This window comes from Mytilus californianus, unplaced genomic scaffold (assembly GCF_021869535.1).
Source record: "Mytilus californianus isolate M0D057914Y unplaced genomic scaffold, xbMytCali1.0.p SCAF_9, whole genome shotgun sequence".
NCBI classification, from domain to species: Eukaryota; Metazoa; Mollusca; class Bivalvia; order Mytilida; family Mytilidae; genus Mytilus; species Mytilus californianus.
The window spans coordinates 24,860,131-24,873,984 of NW_026262745.1; the positions used below are offsets into that span (position 1 = coordinate 24,860,131).

Consider the following 13,854-nt stretch of genomic DNA (forward strand, 5'->3'; position numbering starts at 1 on the left):
AAACAACGCCACCGATATCCCAATAACAGTCTGTTAGCTTTTTTGCTTTGGTTAAGTACCATTTTAAGAAACTTCAGTTATAATTATGTTTAATAAACAAATACTGATTTTAAAATCGTACACGATTTCTGCGAATGATTTTATAACTACATTTGTAAAAGAGAGGTGAAGGATACCAAAAGGACATTCAATCACGTGCATTCATTATGAGTACAGGATATCCCTGTGGAATTTCCATGGTTGGATATATTTAGAATATTTCGTAATACTTTTTCCGGATTGTAAAAGAAACGTCAATAGTGAAAGGGAGAACTAGAGATACGATAATTTCATGAGAAACAGGAGGGAAATGTTGAACACAGTGTTTAAAGTCGATCTTTTCTTTTGCTTATCTCCTTCTCATCAACATGATCAAACCAGTATGAAATTTGATTTTTTTTTTAGAACTATAAAATACAAAATGGTTGACGTGAGAGGCTTGGAAAGTAGAACATCTGGCCATCCAAATAGGGAATTGACGGCTTGAAGCTGTCTTTTCCCAAAAACCTAGGAGTAAGGACTAATATATTGCAATGGTTCCAAACAAAATGCAGTAGTTCATATTAATGTTATATCAGATATATTAAATAACAGGAAATTCGTTTTTTTAACAATTAATTATGCTACTTACTCAAAGAATGTACTCAAGTGTTATATTCATGCACAAGTCAAGACGTCTTTGGGTAGCGGCAGGTATTTGTGGATTGTTTGTAACAAGGATATTTCATTTTGATCATGCTTTTCTGATAAGCTGTAATTTACCTTTGATATACAAATCGCAATAAATATTTGCGTATCTTTATATTAAGAGTAAATCTGTTTGTAAACACAGAAGCAAACTCTCGGATTATCATCTACAATTTTCTTGTTTACACAGGAAGTCAAAAAATTAAATGTGAGACCGTATTTGGTTAGAAAATTCCGGCGATTAAAAAATGGTGAAAAACAAACTGTGTGCTGTTTAAAATCAAAAATGCGAGTTCTAAGTTGGCGCAAACAAAAAAGATATCACAAAAAATGAAATAAACGCCGAATCTGACGATACAAAAACTGCTTCTAGGAAAAATCATGTTGATAAAAGAGGGGTCTCATTTTCTCGGGCAAATCCCGTTATTTTTGTAAATTTTTCCCATTTCCCACTTTTTTCCTTTTCACAAGTTTTCCCGGAGCCCACTTTTTCTACAATCTATATATCTCACACCCCTATTTTTAAGACCCTGTATCCCATATCCCTACCCTTTTAAATTTTTACACCCTGAGTCACATTCCCCGGCACTTCAGTTTCAGTTATGATCCTATATCCCAAATCAACATTTATTTTTTTACCCCGGTACTATATACCGGCCACATAGAATAAATCATCACGTTTTTTATCAAACCAGAGACTTTTTGTACACTATTGCGTTATATGCCTCTGGTCCAACATACTCTGTATCGTTCAGAAATTTGGGGATCCCGGCCTAAAAATTAATTAGGCCTACTGGTAAATCAGGTCTTTAAAAAATTCCACAAGTAGCGTGAGATACGGTTGTGGAATATATTAAGTGATGGCATTAATTTGCAAAACAGACTAGTAAAAGAACATTATGACTAAGACTGCTATAACATATCTATTGTATTATTGCTTGTGTAAAATACGACCATTTAATTGTAACTTTACTTTGAGGTAGATATTTGCCGAAATGTTTGGTTATGAGCTATTCTTGTTCTAATATCTGTTGGTATTAGGACTAGCGATGGAATTGCAATAAGTCCATGGATGACTTTATAGAACATAATCAGTCTGATTTTGAGGCAAGTGCGGGCCATTCAAGATTGTTAATTATGGACATAACGGGTAGCACGTCTCTCTACCATTTCTAGATTGTTTTTGTATGTGAATCTGTACAGTTTTTAACCTTACGTGTGCAATTGAATGTTTACTTTGCTTATGGCCAATAGTAACACATAAATATTTTCTCTCTTCTATTAGGGGCTTTATCAAATGCCTTAGAAAAATCTAAAAGATTTACATCAATTTGGGTTCCATCTTCCAAAGATTTAGCAAAGTTTTGAATAGTTATAATAAGTTTGGTTTCTTATGACCTCTTACTTCGAAAACCGTGCCGTGGAATCACATTTAAAACAGTACCAGTTACATTAGGTGTGCCCCAAGGAAATGTCTTTGAGCCTATACTCTTTTTAACATACATAATTCATTTTCCAGAATACCTCAATCACAGCAAGTTAAGACTTTTGCCAATAATAATATTAAATACCGCAAAATAACATGTCAACAAGATTGTACATAATTAAAAGCAGATCTTGATGCGGTTGCTTAATGGGAGGCTGATTTGGCTGATTGGTCTTTCATCCTGGCAAATGTACTGCTCTAACCATCACACCGAAAAAAAAACATTTATTGATAAGCACAATTACATCCTGCATAACCATACTTAAGAACCAGTAACATCAGCAAAAATATCTTGGAGAACCTTACAGTCAAAAATCGACGATATCGACATTTGGGTATGTCTTGGACATGTATGGAAATCGCCGCCTCCCCCGTCCCATTGCTTATGAGATGTTGGTTGGACATCATCTCAATTTCAAGCTATCAAACTGAAACACTTTGTATATCATAACAACATCATTATCACGAAAAATACACATTTAATATAACTGGGTGATTTTTATTTTTTAAGCAAGTAAAATAACTGAAAGCTGTACTCGCATACGAAGCGACCTTGTCTCTATGCTTTTCTGGAATAGTAATGAATAGCTGTATGCAATATTTACCAATCCCATTTTATACTGTTCATATGAAATAATACAAGTTACTATAAAACCTCTTGATACCACATTTAAGAACATGAATACCACTTGAACTTTTACGGAAACCATTTTGAATAAACTTACAAACCTTAATGAAGATGGTGTTCACGTATATATTATTATTACTGTTTGAAGTTTTTAGGATAATTAAGTCAGGTGCAGGTCAGTATGATAAACATGTTTCATTCTGATTTTTAATGGTTTTATATGAATATATACTTGTAGAACATATATGACAAACGCGCTTTTATAAATGTGATACAAAGAAATATTGAAAGTAAAAACTGCATATTTTTATAGCTACAATACCATTTGAGAACATATTGCATACGAACAGAAGAAAAGGGCATACTATATATAGATATGTACATATTTTATATGGTGATTTTTATTCAAAAGCATGATAACTATGTGCAGTGTAAAACACACATCGTCACTGGCCAAATATCCGTTCTCATTTTTTGTGTCCTTTCGTGATATTGATGCCAAGCCATATAAAAATAAGGAGATGTAGTATGATTGCCTATGAGACAACAATCCACTGAAGTTAAAATGAAGTGGATGTAACTAATTATAGGCAACCGTACGGCCTTCAACAATGAGAAAAACCCTATACCGTATAGTCAGCTATAAAAGGTCCCGACATGAAAAATACGAAACAATTCAATAGAGAAAACTAACGGCCTAATTTATAAAAGACATTTACAAAAAAACAAATATGAAAAACATGAACCAACAACCACTGAACTACAGGCTCCTGACTTGCATGGGACAGGCACATAAAGAATGGGGCGGGATTAAACATGTATGTGAGCGCTCAACCCTCCCCTAACCTGGGACTGTGGTGTTACAGCATAACATACGAACAAACTGTAAAAATCACTTAAAAAGGGCTTAATTCATCAGATTGATACAAAGAAGAAAAACATCTAACAAAAACACAGACCGGACGTGGAAGGGTATTTATACATCCCTAACAACACAAAAAAACACAAAGTACAGACCTGAGAGTACTCGCAGTTTCTGGCAGCTAGTTCAAAGCCAATAACAACTTATAAAAAATCATGCATCTAAGACTAAAATATCAATCAGTACACATCCAACATCCAATGGATTTAGTGTAATGACGTCATTAACAGTCAGAGAAAAACATGATCTTGCCAAAATATATGTATCGACAGATTGTAGTACCTTGAAAGTGCATATGTGTATATTTAGTATGGTTTTAATATACTGATAACAAAATCAATATCTATACCAATACAAACAATATTCAAAGATCTAATTACAGTGTTGAATTGGTAACCTTTTAGAATAAGTTTATTTAAAGGATTGATAAGTTTAGTTTACCCGGATCGTATCTAAATTTCCAGACTCGGTAAAACAACATCATCATAAAAACTAGGATGTGCTATTCCGTTTGAAATTAGAGTTCTACAGGTACAGCCAAACTTGTAAACCAAATCTTTGTATCCATAGAAGAATTTAGTAAAGGTTTTAAGTTATTTGTTGTAACGAAATCCCTACCAGTAATACATAAGATTTAAACGCTCATTGATATCCAAAACTTCACTACAGAAACGGGCATAGCGAACAATCTGGGATATATAATCCCCGTAAGACGGTGCCAAAGGAACATCACCATTCAAAAAAGAAAAAATTACAATGGGGAAAGAAAAATCGTCCCTTTGTCGTACATTTTTGTGTAGAGTTTCTTGTGTAAAACTTAAATATCTAAATTTAGGAAAGGACAATTGTTGCTATTAATATTTGATTTATTCAAAGTAAGTTCGTTTGGGTAAATTTCGGCAGTATATTTCGCGATTTCTTGATTATTTAACGAAAAAATATCATCAAGATAACAGTAAGTGTTGTTGAATTTATCAATTAAATGGAATTTAGACGGGTCTTTACTGAGTTTGGCCATAAACTGTGATTCAAAACAGTACAGGAACAAGTTTGCTATTAAAGGGGCACAATTGGTGCCCATAGGAATACCTACAATTTGTCAATAAACTTTATTACCGAGACGTACATAAATGTTTTAAAGGAGAACATTTACAGCTTTAATCATCTCATCAGACCTCCAGTAAGTATATCTAGCATATTTCCCTTTCACATTTGAGAAAAAGGCTTTATATGATTTGCAGCAAATGAATTTGCAATCAGATTTATCAAACAACCATTCAATTAAATAGGAAAACTTTTGTTTGATAAGATTGAGTAGAAGTGTAGTTTAAAGAGTGGAAAAGTCAAAATTTTCAACCCGGGAGGGGAGGGTAACTTTCTTTTTTTGATGGGATCAAAATATTTTCAATCAAAACATATACTGATTTGAAAGCACTTTAATGTCAACTATCAAAATACCAGAAGGGTTTTAGTTTGGCGTTCTTTTATTTTTCTATATTTTTAAAGGACAATGGTCATTCGTTTTGCATTTATGAATTAACTCACCTGGAAAAACGTATCGCACCACCCTGCTTCGTCTCAGAAACCAAAATATTGTAGCATATTACCACATTTATGTCTCCAAAAGTATAGAATTCATGCAATTCTGTGATTGACAAGACCATAGACATAAATAAAATAAAAATGTTGAAGAAAAAAAAACGAATTTAGATAACTACAATTTTTGTCTTGGGTACTAAACATGGACAATGTTTAATTTTGATTGCCTATTGCACAATGCCTTTTGTTTGAAAACGAGAATATGTGTCAGTGGTTACAATAAACACAATGTCCAATACTGAGTGAAACAACCGAAACACCGACACTAAAACGATGAATTTGGTAGTCTTTGCCATTCCTGCTGCAAAGCTTAAGAAACTAATTGAGATTCTGAACAAGCTATACTCTCTTATATACCAAGTAAGTCCCAGATATTCCCAATCGATGATTTATCTCAAACTCTGAGAATGGCAGGAATGGCAAAGACTACAACAACAACAACAACAAATTTGACGCTTACGTGGAATGAGAAGACGGTAAGCATCGATCGGGGTTCGTGTGAACGGTGGTTTCACTCAGTATTGGACACTGTTGTGTTTATTGCATATATATAATGGATATACATATTAACCGTTTAGATAGTTTATATTTCTAAAGGGGCATTAGCTACGAGATATGAAAAAAGAATTAAATGTGATTTTTTTGTTCCATCATTAATGAAAGTGATATAGTGAAATAATAAATCGCTTTTAGCAGCCAATTTGATTCAATTTTGTCAAAATAGGCTAAGAAACATCGTTGATGAATTATTCACTTGCAAGTGAAAATTTTCAACTTCATTGAATCCGTATTCATGTGACCTTCAATTGAACCCCTTATCTGGAAATAGGCTACGCATATATTCAGCTATTAAAAGGAAAAGAATGTCGGCATCGAAAGTGAAACAAGGATGAACCATTTGGTTGACTTATTCGAACCACCAAAAAATCATTCTTATACAGGTAAAACGATGGTAAACATACTTTTTAACCTTCAATTTGAAATCAAACAGACCTACAAAAATCCAATTGCACGTGGACGCTATCTGTTTATATCTATAAAGATGTTTTATATCGGGTTATATGACTGTCGGCAATCTTCGGAGGTCAACTCAATGGTTAATTAGATGACGTCTAGGCAAAAATACACACGAAATGTTGATATATATATCATCTCGGTGCATTGTTAATTGTTTATTTTAGACGTTTTGTAATTTGTATATACGTTTTAGTATGTTATAAATCAAATATGAGAATTTGAGTCAAATCGGTGAACATGAATTTGACAGCTAATGCCCCTTTAAAAGAAACATTTTCAAGAGTTACTGGTGATCGGTAAAATGTTCTGATTTTTTTGTATTCGAAAGTCTGTACAAGTATCTTTGTTACTGCCAGTAACTTTCAATGTTTTGATACAAAATGAATTCATTCAAGCCACACATTCGAACATATTTCAGTAAACTGTGTATGTTGCGAAAATGTGCACATTATAGGATGCTTAGAATACTCCATTTGATGGTCAAATAGAAATAGGAAAACATTTTACATCAATTTATGCTGGAAAAATAGCTAAAATAAAGTTAATATTTCATTTTATTTCATATCAGAACGTTATACAAAACGAAAGAAAGTTTTGTCCAAGCGGGATATTATACAATAGAACAATATAAAACCAGGTCAGAATGGCGTGATTTAACAATTAAAAGTGTTGAGTAATTAGCATTGCTATGGGTTATAATATATAATATACATATACATATATAATCATGTATAAAATACCGTCAGTGTTGAGTTTTCTGTATATGGTAATAGAATTAAGCATTTTATTTATGCAGTGATATTTTACATTTATACATTCACTATTATTGTTTTATTCAGATACTTCAAGTACTGGTTGTGAAACTCCAAGACCCCTTATAAATGGAAACTTTACTATTTTTGGTGACAACCTCTTAGTAGAATATTTTTGTGATGATGGATTCTATATGTACGGTGAACGCTATGGCGCTTGTATGTTCTCAGAGGAAAAGTGGACTGAAGACCCTCCTAAATGTTTAGGTAATTTTTATTTTTCTGATAGATAAGGACGAGAGTATAATCCTTTGAAAATTGATGCAAAATCTTATATTAACCAACCAAAACTTTCCCTCAAATGCGTATTTGCCTTACAAGATCTAACAATGTGTACAAAGTTTTAAGCGCATTAAGAGTCACATTGAAAAGGTAGGTGCCGACTAGGTCAACCGGCTCCAAAACCAAATGAGCTTTATACTGGACGTCAGTGAATCTAAACATTGTATCTACTAACACAAATACAAAGTAGGGTCGAATAATGGAATCCCTAAGTTTCAAATATACACAAGAAATGGCGCATATACTTCTCCCCAAACATATACAATGGTCAATGCAAAAAATTATGCTAAGATACCGTTGAAATATGATCTGATAATGAACTAAGTTTAAAGTAAATATATCTAATGGTGAATAAAGTAAATCGTAAAGATGATGAATCACGAATAAAATCGTTACGCCAAGTGCATGTAGGGATATTGAGCCAGGAATACATTCACTATATTTCTTTTAAACCACGTTAGAGAAGTTGTGTTGTGAACGTTGGGCCTCTCTTTTTATGAGTTGTGATTTTCCCTTTGGTATCTTCCGCCTATTATTTTGGATCAAAACAGAGTTAAATTGAAAGTACAAACGAGACTGTTGATGAAAAGTGTTTCTCAATAATCCGAAAAAGATACAATAGCCTGGAGCAAATTAGGAGATAGTTTGAATAGACAGAAGGAAGAATAGAAAGACTGAATCCTATTCACTCTAACCGCCCCATCAAAAATTGATGTGTAAGGAGGTCCAAACTGGTTGTTATTTATTTAAAAGCATATTCACAGACTGTTTTGTACAATATAAGATTAGTGAGTGCTGTTACATAATATTATTGGAGTTTCTATTGTTCCGGGCAGCCGGAAGAATAGTTAAAATCTATATTTTTCCGGCCATCCGTTTGTGGATGCGCAAATGTTCAATATCAACAGAGGTGTCATGTGGCGCGGAAAAGTATCCAGCATATGAGGTGTCGGATTGCAAATACGCGTATGCAATGGACGTTTTGAGAATTGGAGATTGTGATTTATATTTAAAGATGTACTAAAGAAAATAAGAGAGAATGTAATTGCTTTAAAACAAATTTCTATAGGACAGACACCAGAACAATCGCGTGTGCAGGTAAACTGAGAGGAATAAAGCGTGACATCAAACTGAAATTGTTGATATATCCCATTACCTTTACCTGTGTCAGAGACATATAATACAATTGTATTATATGTCTCTGCCTGTGTCAATGGAGGCAAAACGCATAACAACAATTCACAGAAAAACGACTAAATCAAATGTACTTAGATGCATTATTTCTGAGTTCTACTACAACGGAGATCTATGAACATGCACTGATATGCCTTGACTAGGAATAGTATACCAGGGTTGGGGTAAACCCCATTTTTTTATTTGTTTTATTTATTTTCTCAATAATACTTTGGGGGAAGTTTACATGTGCCTACCCTTTTCTCATATTTTCTATGTGTTAAAAATCACCAAACATTTTGAATAAAAAATCGTACAAAATCATTTGACGACTTCATTGGAACCAAACTTAAATTCAGGATCTTCTTTGGGAGATTGAAGCCATAAATCAGTGGCCGGAAATTCATAGGTAGAATATAAAAAAAGGAGAGGCATTTTTGCGATGTTGATATTCTTTTTTTAATCTCATTTTACAAGCTGTTTATATTTACGGGGAATCGGCGTGTTCCATAAAACAGCCAGTAGAAAAATAAATCAAAGTTGGTACTTGAGGAGTTTATTCCCATAATCATTCTGTTTTTATTTTTATTTTTCATTATAACTAATTTCCAGAACGTTTTATCTTGAGTTTATAATCAGTAACGTCCACTCGGAGAACGTGCAAAAAATGAATAGTTCGGAACTTCCAATTCTCAGTGTTTGCATGAGAGGAAATCTTTTGCTACTACATTCTCCATTGGATGCTACAATAACCACTTGCATGTAACCAAAAACATATTCATTGTTCATTGTTATGTATGGCCGGTATTATAGCATAATATCAGAGAAAAGCTGTTCTTCAGGATTGCCGGAAGAATAGACATTTTTGCTATTCTTCCGGCTAGCCGGAAGAATAGCCACTGCCTAATATTATTGTATATGTATACATATCAATTTATTACATAATCAATTATAATGATATGCATTCAATACAACAGACGCTTGTATTTCAGTTTTCTCTTTTTATCTGCTGTAGCTTATGACTGTCCACCTTTAGACCCTCCATCGAGGGGCTTTGTCAAGATGGAGAGAAATAATTCAATTGCTAGATTTTCATGTAAGCGTCGCTTCTATCTGATGGGTGGAGAATCTACTCTATTTTGCCTTGGAAGCAGATGGAGCGGCTACTCCCCTCTTTGTGTAGGTATGTTGGTTTTTATTTGTACACATTTGCGCTGCCACAAAGGTAAAAACTAAACAGGCTGTCTCACAGCTATTATATCAATGGTTGTAGTTAGAATTAAATTTCATATGTAGCAATTTCCCGAACAGACTGTGTTAGAAGACATGATCAACGAGCTTGTAATGCTCGAAATGTAAATGAGCTTGATTTGAATACCTTCTTTTCAAAATTAGATCCCCGCAAGTGGAATTAATATATTATTACCTAAAAAAGAATAAATTTGATTTTACGCTCTCAAAGAAACGTATAAATGAAAAAGAATTTATAAGAGATGGCATATGGAGTGTTGACCCCAAACTACAGTTACACTTTGTCAGCAGTCAACCTAATAATATATACAGTGTACGTTTTCTACTTTTATAATTAGCCTTGTGAAAACAACAGAAAATGCGTTGATTCTTTGAAATAAATTTCAAGCTTATCGTTTTTTTTATTCGAATAATTGTAATATCTATTATGTTCATTCAACCTTTGACCATTGTAAAAATACAGTAGATACAAACAGTGAAGAATATCTGAATACAATGGATTGATCAATAAATGGATACTAATGTAACGTGAAGATTGTGGATTTGCTCAGTGACTTGCTTTCACTTTCAGGTTCCACAGTAAGCAGTAGTTCCTTGGGCAGACAGGTTTTACGGAACTACACTGCACTGGATTTTGATGATTCGCTGAGGGGAAGCGATGAAACATGTTCACGCTATCGACGCCTCGCCCCTCCAGTAGTAGAAAATGCTTCATTCAAAACACGATACATGTTCAATGAAGCTCTAGTTGTGTGGTCATTAGTGGCAAACTACACGTGTGATGATGGATATTCACTTGAAAATGAGGAAAATAGATTTATGTTCTGCAGAAACTACAAATGGTGGGCGCCTACTAAACCTAAATGTACAAAAGGTAACTTTTAACTAATTAATTAAATCAAAAGATTATATTCGGCTGTATTCAGCTGTAAGATTACTTGGATGTAGAGAAAACAATATTTCCGTGAGCATGAAACGTATTTATGGAATGACATTCAGGAGGTTCCATTGAGATTAGAAAGTTCTTTTGTTTTATGCCTAAGCAATGTAAAACAAGCATGATTATTAAAAACAATGAGAACAAAACAGAAGACCCAAAATCCGTCCAAGACCCATTTTGACCATGCAACTGTTATTTTAAGTACACTTACTGACAGTGTACAAACAGACGATATATCATTTAAATTGGACCGGCTCCGAGTCACTGTTGGCTGGGAAAATGATACCTTCGAGGACTTAAAGAGTCCACCAGCCGCGGTATTGATTCAGTAGTAGTTAAAAAGTGACCTTGTGCTGTTTTCTGCTCTTTGGTCGGGTTGTTGTCTCTTTGACACATTCACCGTTTCCATCTCAATTTTATATAGGCTCCATCATGACAAAATGAGAGAAAAACAAAGGCCTGATTTATGCCCACAACCATAAACTCAAAACGTAGCAAGAAAAAGATTATTTAATCAAAGATGAAAAAAAAACTGTCTTGATATTTTAATATAAAATTATCATTTTTTGGTGGTTTGTAGCAGCAAACTTTTACCATCCTTGTCGTGCTAGTAGATGTGGTCAAGTGTGTATACCAGGGGACAGCAAGCACTATGCATGTGGTTGTAATAGAGGATATCGATTGGCTTCAGACAGCTATTCTTGTCAAGGTATATTTTTTATAAAGTGTTGTCATGAAATAGAAGTCCCTCTAAATATAAGTTCCAAATGGAAGAAATATTCTATATAATATATTATTTCCATTGGAACAAATATTACAGTATTTGTTGCTAACGGAATTAATGGTGTTAGTTATAACATAATTATAAATATATCTATTAGCAACTTAACATGAGTTTATATAAGTGCTTTTTAAATTGTTTTTGTCAATTTTTATTACAATCCAAACTATGAACATTCTGCCATTAGAAACCTTGTCTATCCCTAAACTGCGATATCCAACTATGTCAGTTTAGCATTTTAGAAACGAAACAAGAAATTTACCCTTGAGCAAATGTTTAGAATTAAACTAAGTATATTTCATACAAGAGACCATAGCAAAATAAAACTGAATTCGGCAATGATATCAAAATAACGATTACTAACCATTATTTTCTTATCGAATTTGACTCTATTTATAATTGTCACAATTCAAATTCCAAACCTTATTGCACGATTAAACATGTTACCATCTTAAAATAACATCAAAAACATAGAGTATCTTATGGTAAAGGAAGAAGTACAGGGCACAATGTTCGGCTTACTATTTTACATTTTTGGTCCAAAAACTCTTTTATTATATTTTTTTGCAAATCTGCATATGATGAGGATCAACAAATTCATATTCTGTATATATAACAATAAGAGATCAACAACAAAAGGTTCTTGAGAAAAGTTCCGCTTTCGAAGATTAAACTTTTCTAGACAAACATTTAATGTTTTCAGAGAAATTCTATATTTGAAAATCTTATTGCACACATACACATTATCAGAAACAACACTTTGTAACAATAAAAGCTATAAGTTTTATTTAAAGAGGAATTTAGCGACAAGATATATATCCCAAGTTTTACATTTTCGGTCCTTAAATTGAGCATGTTAAGCGAAATTGCATAAGTAAAAGACCTTATGTCTCATCTATAATAATTGCTTATATATAATAAGAGACAATTCTAATAGAAACAGAAAGACTAAAACTGACTGACGGGCAAACCAACAACACATATCGTCAGGGTAATTAAATTAAAAGAATTTCAATGCAGAAAAAAACACCGTAATAAATGAAGCTAACGATTTGAAAAAAATCACAGAGATTTTAAAAGATTTGCCATTGCTGCCAAATTCCCATGCATGAAAATCCCCAAAACTCGTTATCAATAAATAAAATATGATTTAACGAAAGAAATCACCCACGAGGTTCAGATCCTTCCCTTTTTTTTCTTTTTTTTTTTGTGATTTTTTCAATTTTCGGTTAAAAAATTTACCTCGTTAGCGAAATAATTTGAAAATCTCATTGATTATTTACACATGCTTTTTAAATGACAATTAAAAAAAAATAGGTCAAAATCTCAAATGTCCGGGTTGCAATATTTGTGATTAAGTTCCAAAGTCCTCAAACAATTCCATAATAGAAGTACACAAATTAGGTACCAACACCCCTTCCGCCCGAAATCACTATACTATAGCCGGTTTAGGACTTTGGCCAACCCAGTCAAAAACTATAGCACAAATTGTGCAGCTTGAAAGCGAATATCCTACAAACCCAATTAAAATCTACACATGCAAAGGAATAATACTATTGAAAACAACAAAATATCAACAAAACAAAATTCGCTAAGGGTTCCGTGAAACACTTTGCCTCGCCTGCGATTACTGCTGTTAGTTCAAAAGTGTAATTTTGGATGCCAAAAAAACTAAGTATGTTTTTATCAGTGAAATACTGTCAAAATATACTGTACTTTAATCACGAAGAAGCTACTGTCCCAGTTTCGTAAAATTCCATAAAGTTTTGACAAAGTTATTGATGTCTAAAAACAAAATCGTAACTACATACTGAATCTAAATTTTATGCAGTTCTTATGTATATATGTTCAATGTTTTAATCAACTCAATCATTCAAATCATGTTAAGTATTGTATGTTTTGTCTTGTAGTCATAATTAAACTGTAATTATTTTGCCCTAGTTACGTGTAGTACGGGCACTATTAGTCAATAAAATTATTTGTATTTGTATTTGTACTGAATCTAAATGTTGACGCGCCGACGACGACCGAATATAGGATCGCGATGTCTCGCACTATCGACTTTAGTCGCAGGCGAGATATATTTATATTGCAGACAAGATTTCAAGATTTTCAAGGTTTTATTAATAACCTCAGACACATATACAGGTGAACATGAGGGCAATATAATTAACAACATGAGTTAAAACATTGCGAGACAGGACAGACAACACACAAATACATAGTGTGGTATAGCA

General features: G+C 33.1%; 2 protein-coding genes across 3 annotated transcripts in view; one reads left to right on the forward strand and one right to left on the reverse strand.

Annotated features, from left to right (window-relative positions):
- Positions 1-909, reverse strand: part of LOC127715264 (atrial natriuretic peptide-converting enzyme-like) — a 34,893-nt gene extending 33,984 nt beyond the window's left edge. Inside the window, exon 1 of one of the 2 annotated variants that reach the window (XM_052221294.1) lies at positions 802-909. The gene's annotated coding sequence lies outside the window, so the exon portion shown is untranslated. Of the gene's footprint in view, positions 1-670 lie in introns of both variants that reach the window. The other variant, XM_052221293.1, reaches the window with a different exon arrangement.
- A 2,029-nt stretch (positions 910-2,938) lies between these two features.
- Positions 2,939-13,854, forward strand: part of LOC127715261 (fibrillin-2-like) — a 94,180-nt gene continuing 83,264 nt past the window's right edge. Inside the window, exons 1-5 of the mRNA XM_052221290.1 lie at positions 2,939-3,015; positions 7,218-7,397; positions 9,661-9,828; positions 10,468-10,770; positions 11,417-11,545. Of these exons, the coding sequence (XP_052077250.1) occupies positions 2,946-3,015; positions 7,218-7,397; positions 9,661-9,828; positions 10,468-10,770; positions 11,417-11,545 (850 nt within the window). The 5' untranslated portion in view covers positions 2,939-2,945. The remainder of the gene's footprint in view (positions 3,016-7,217; positions 7,398-9,660; positions 9,829-10,467; positions 10,771-11,416; positions 11,546-13,854) is intronic.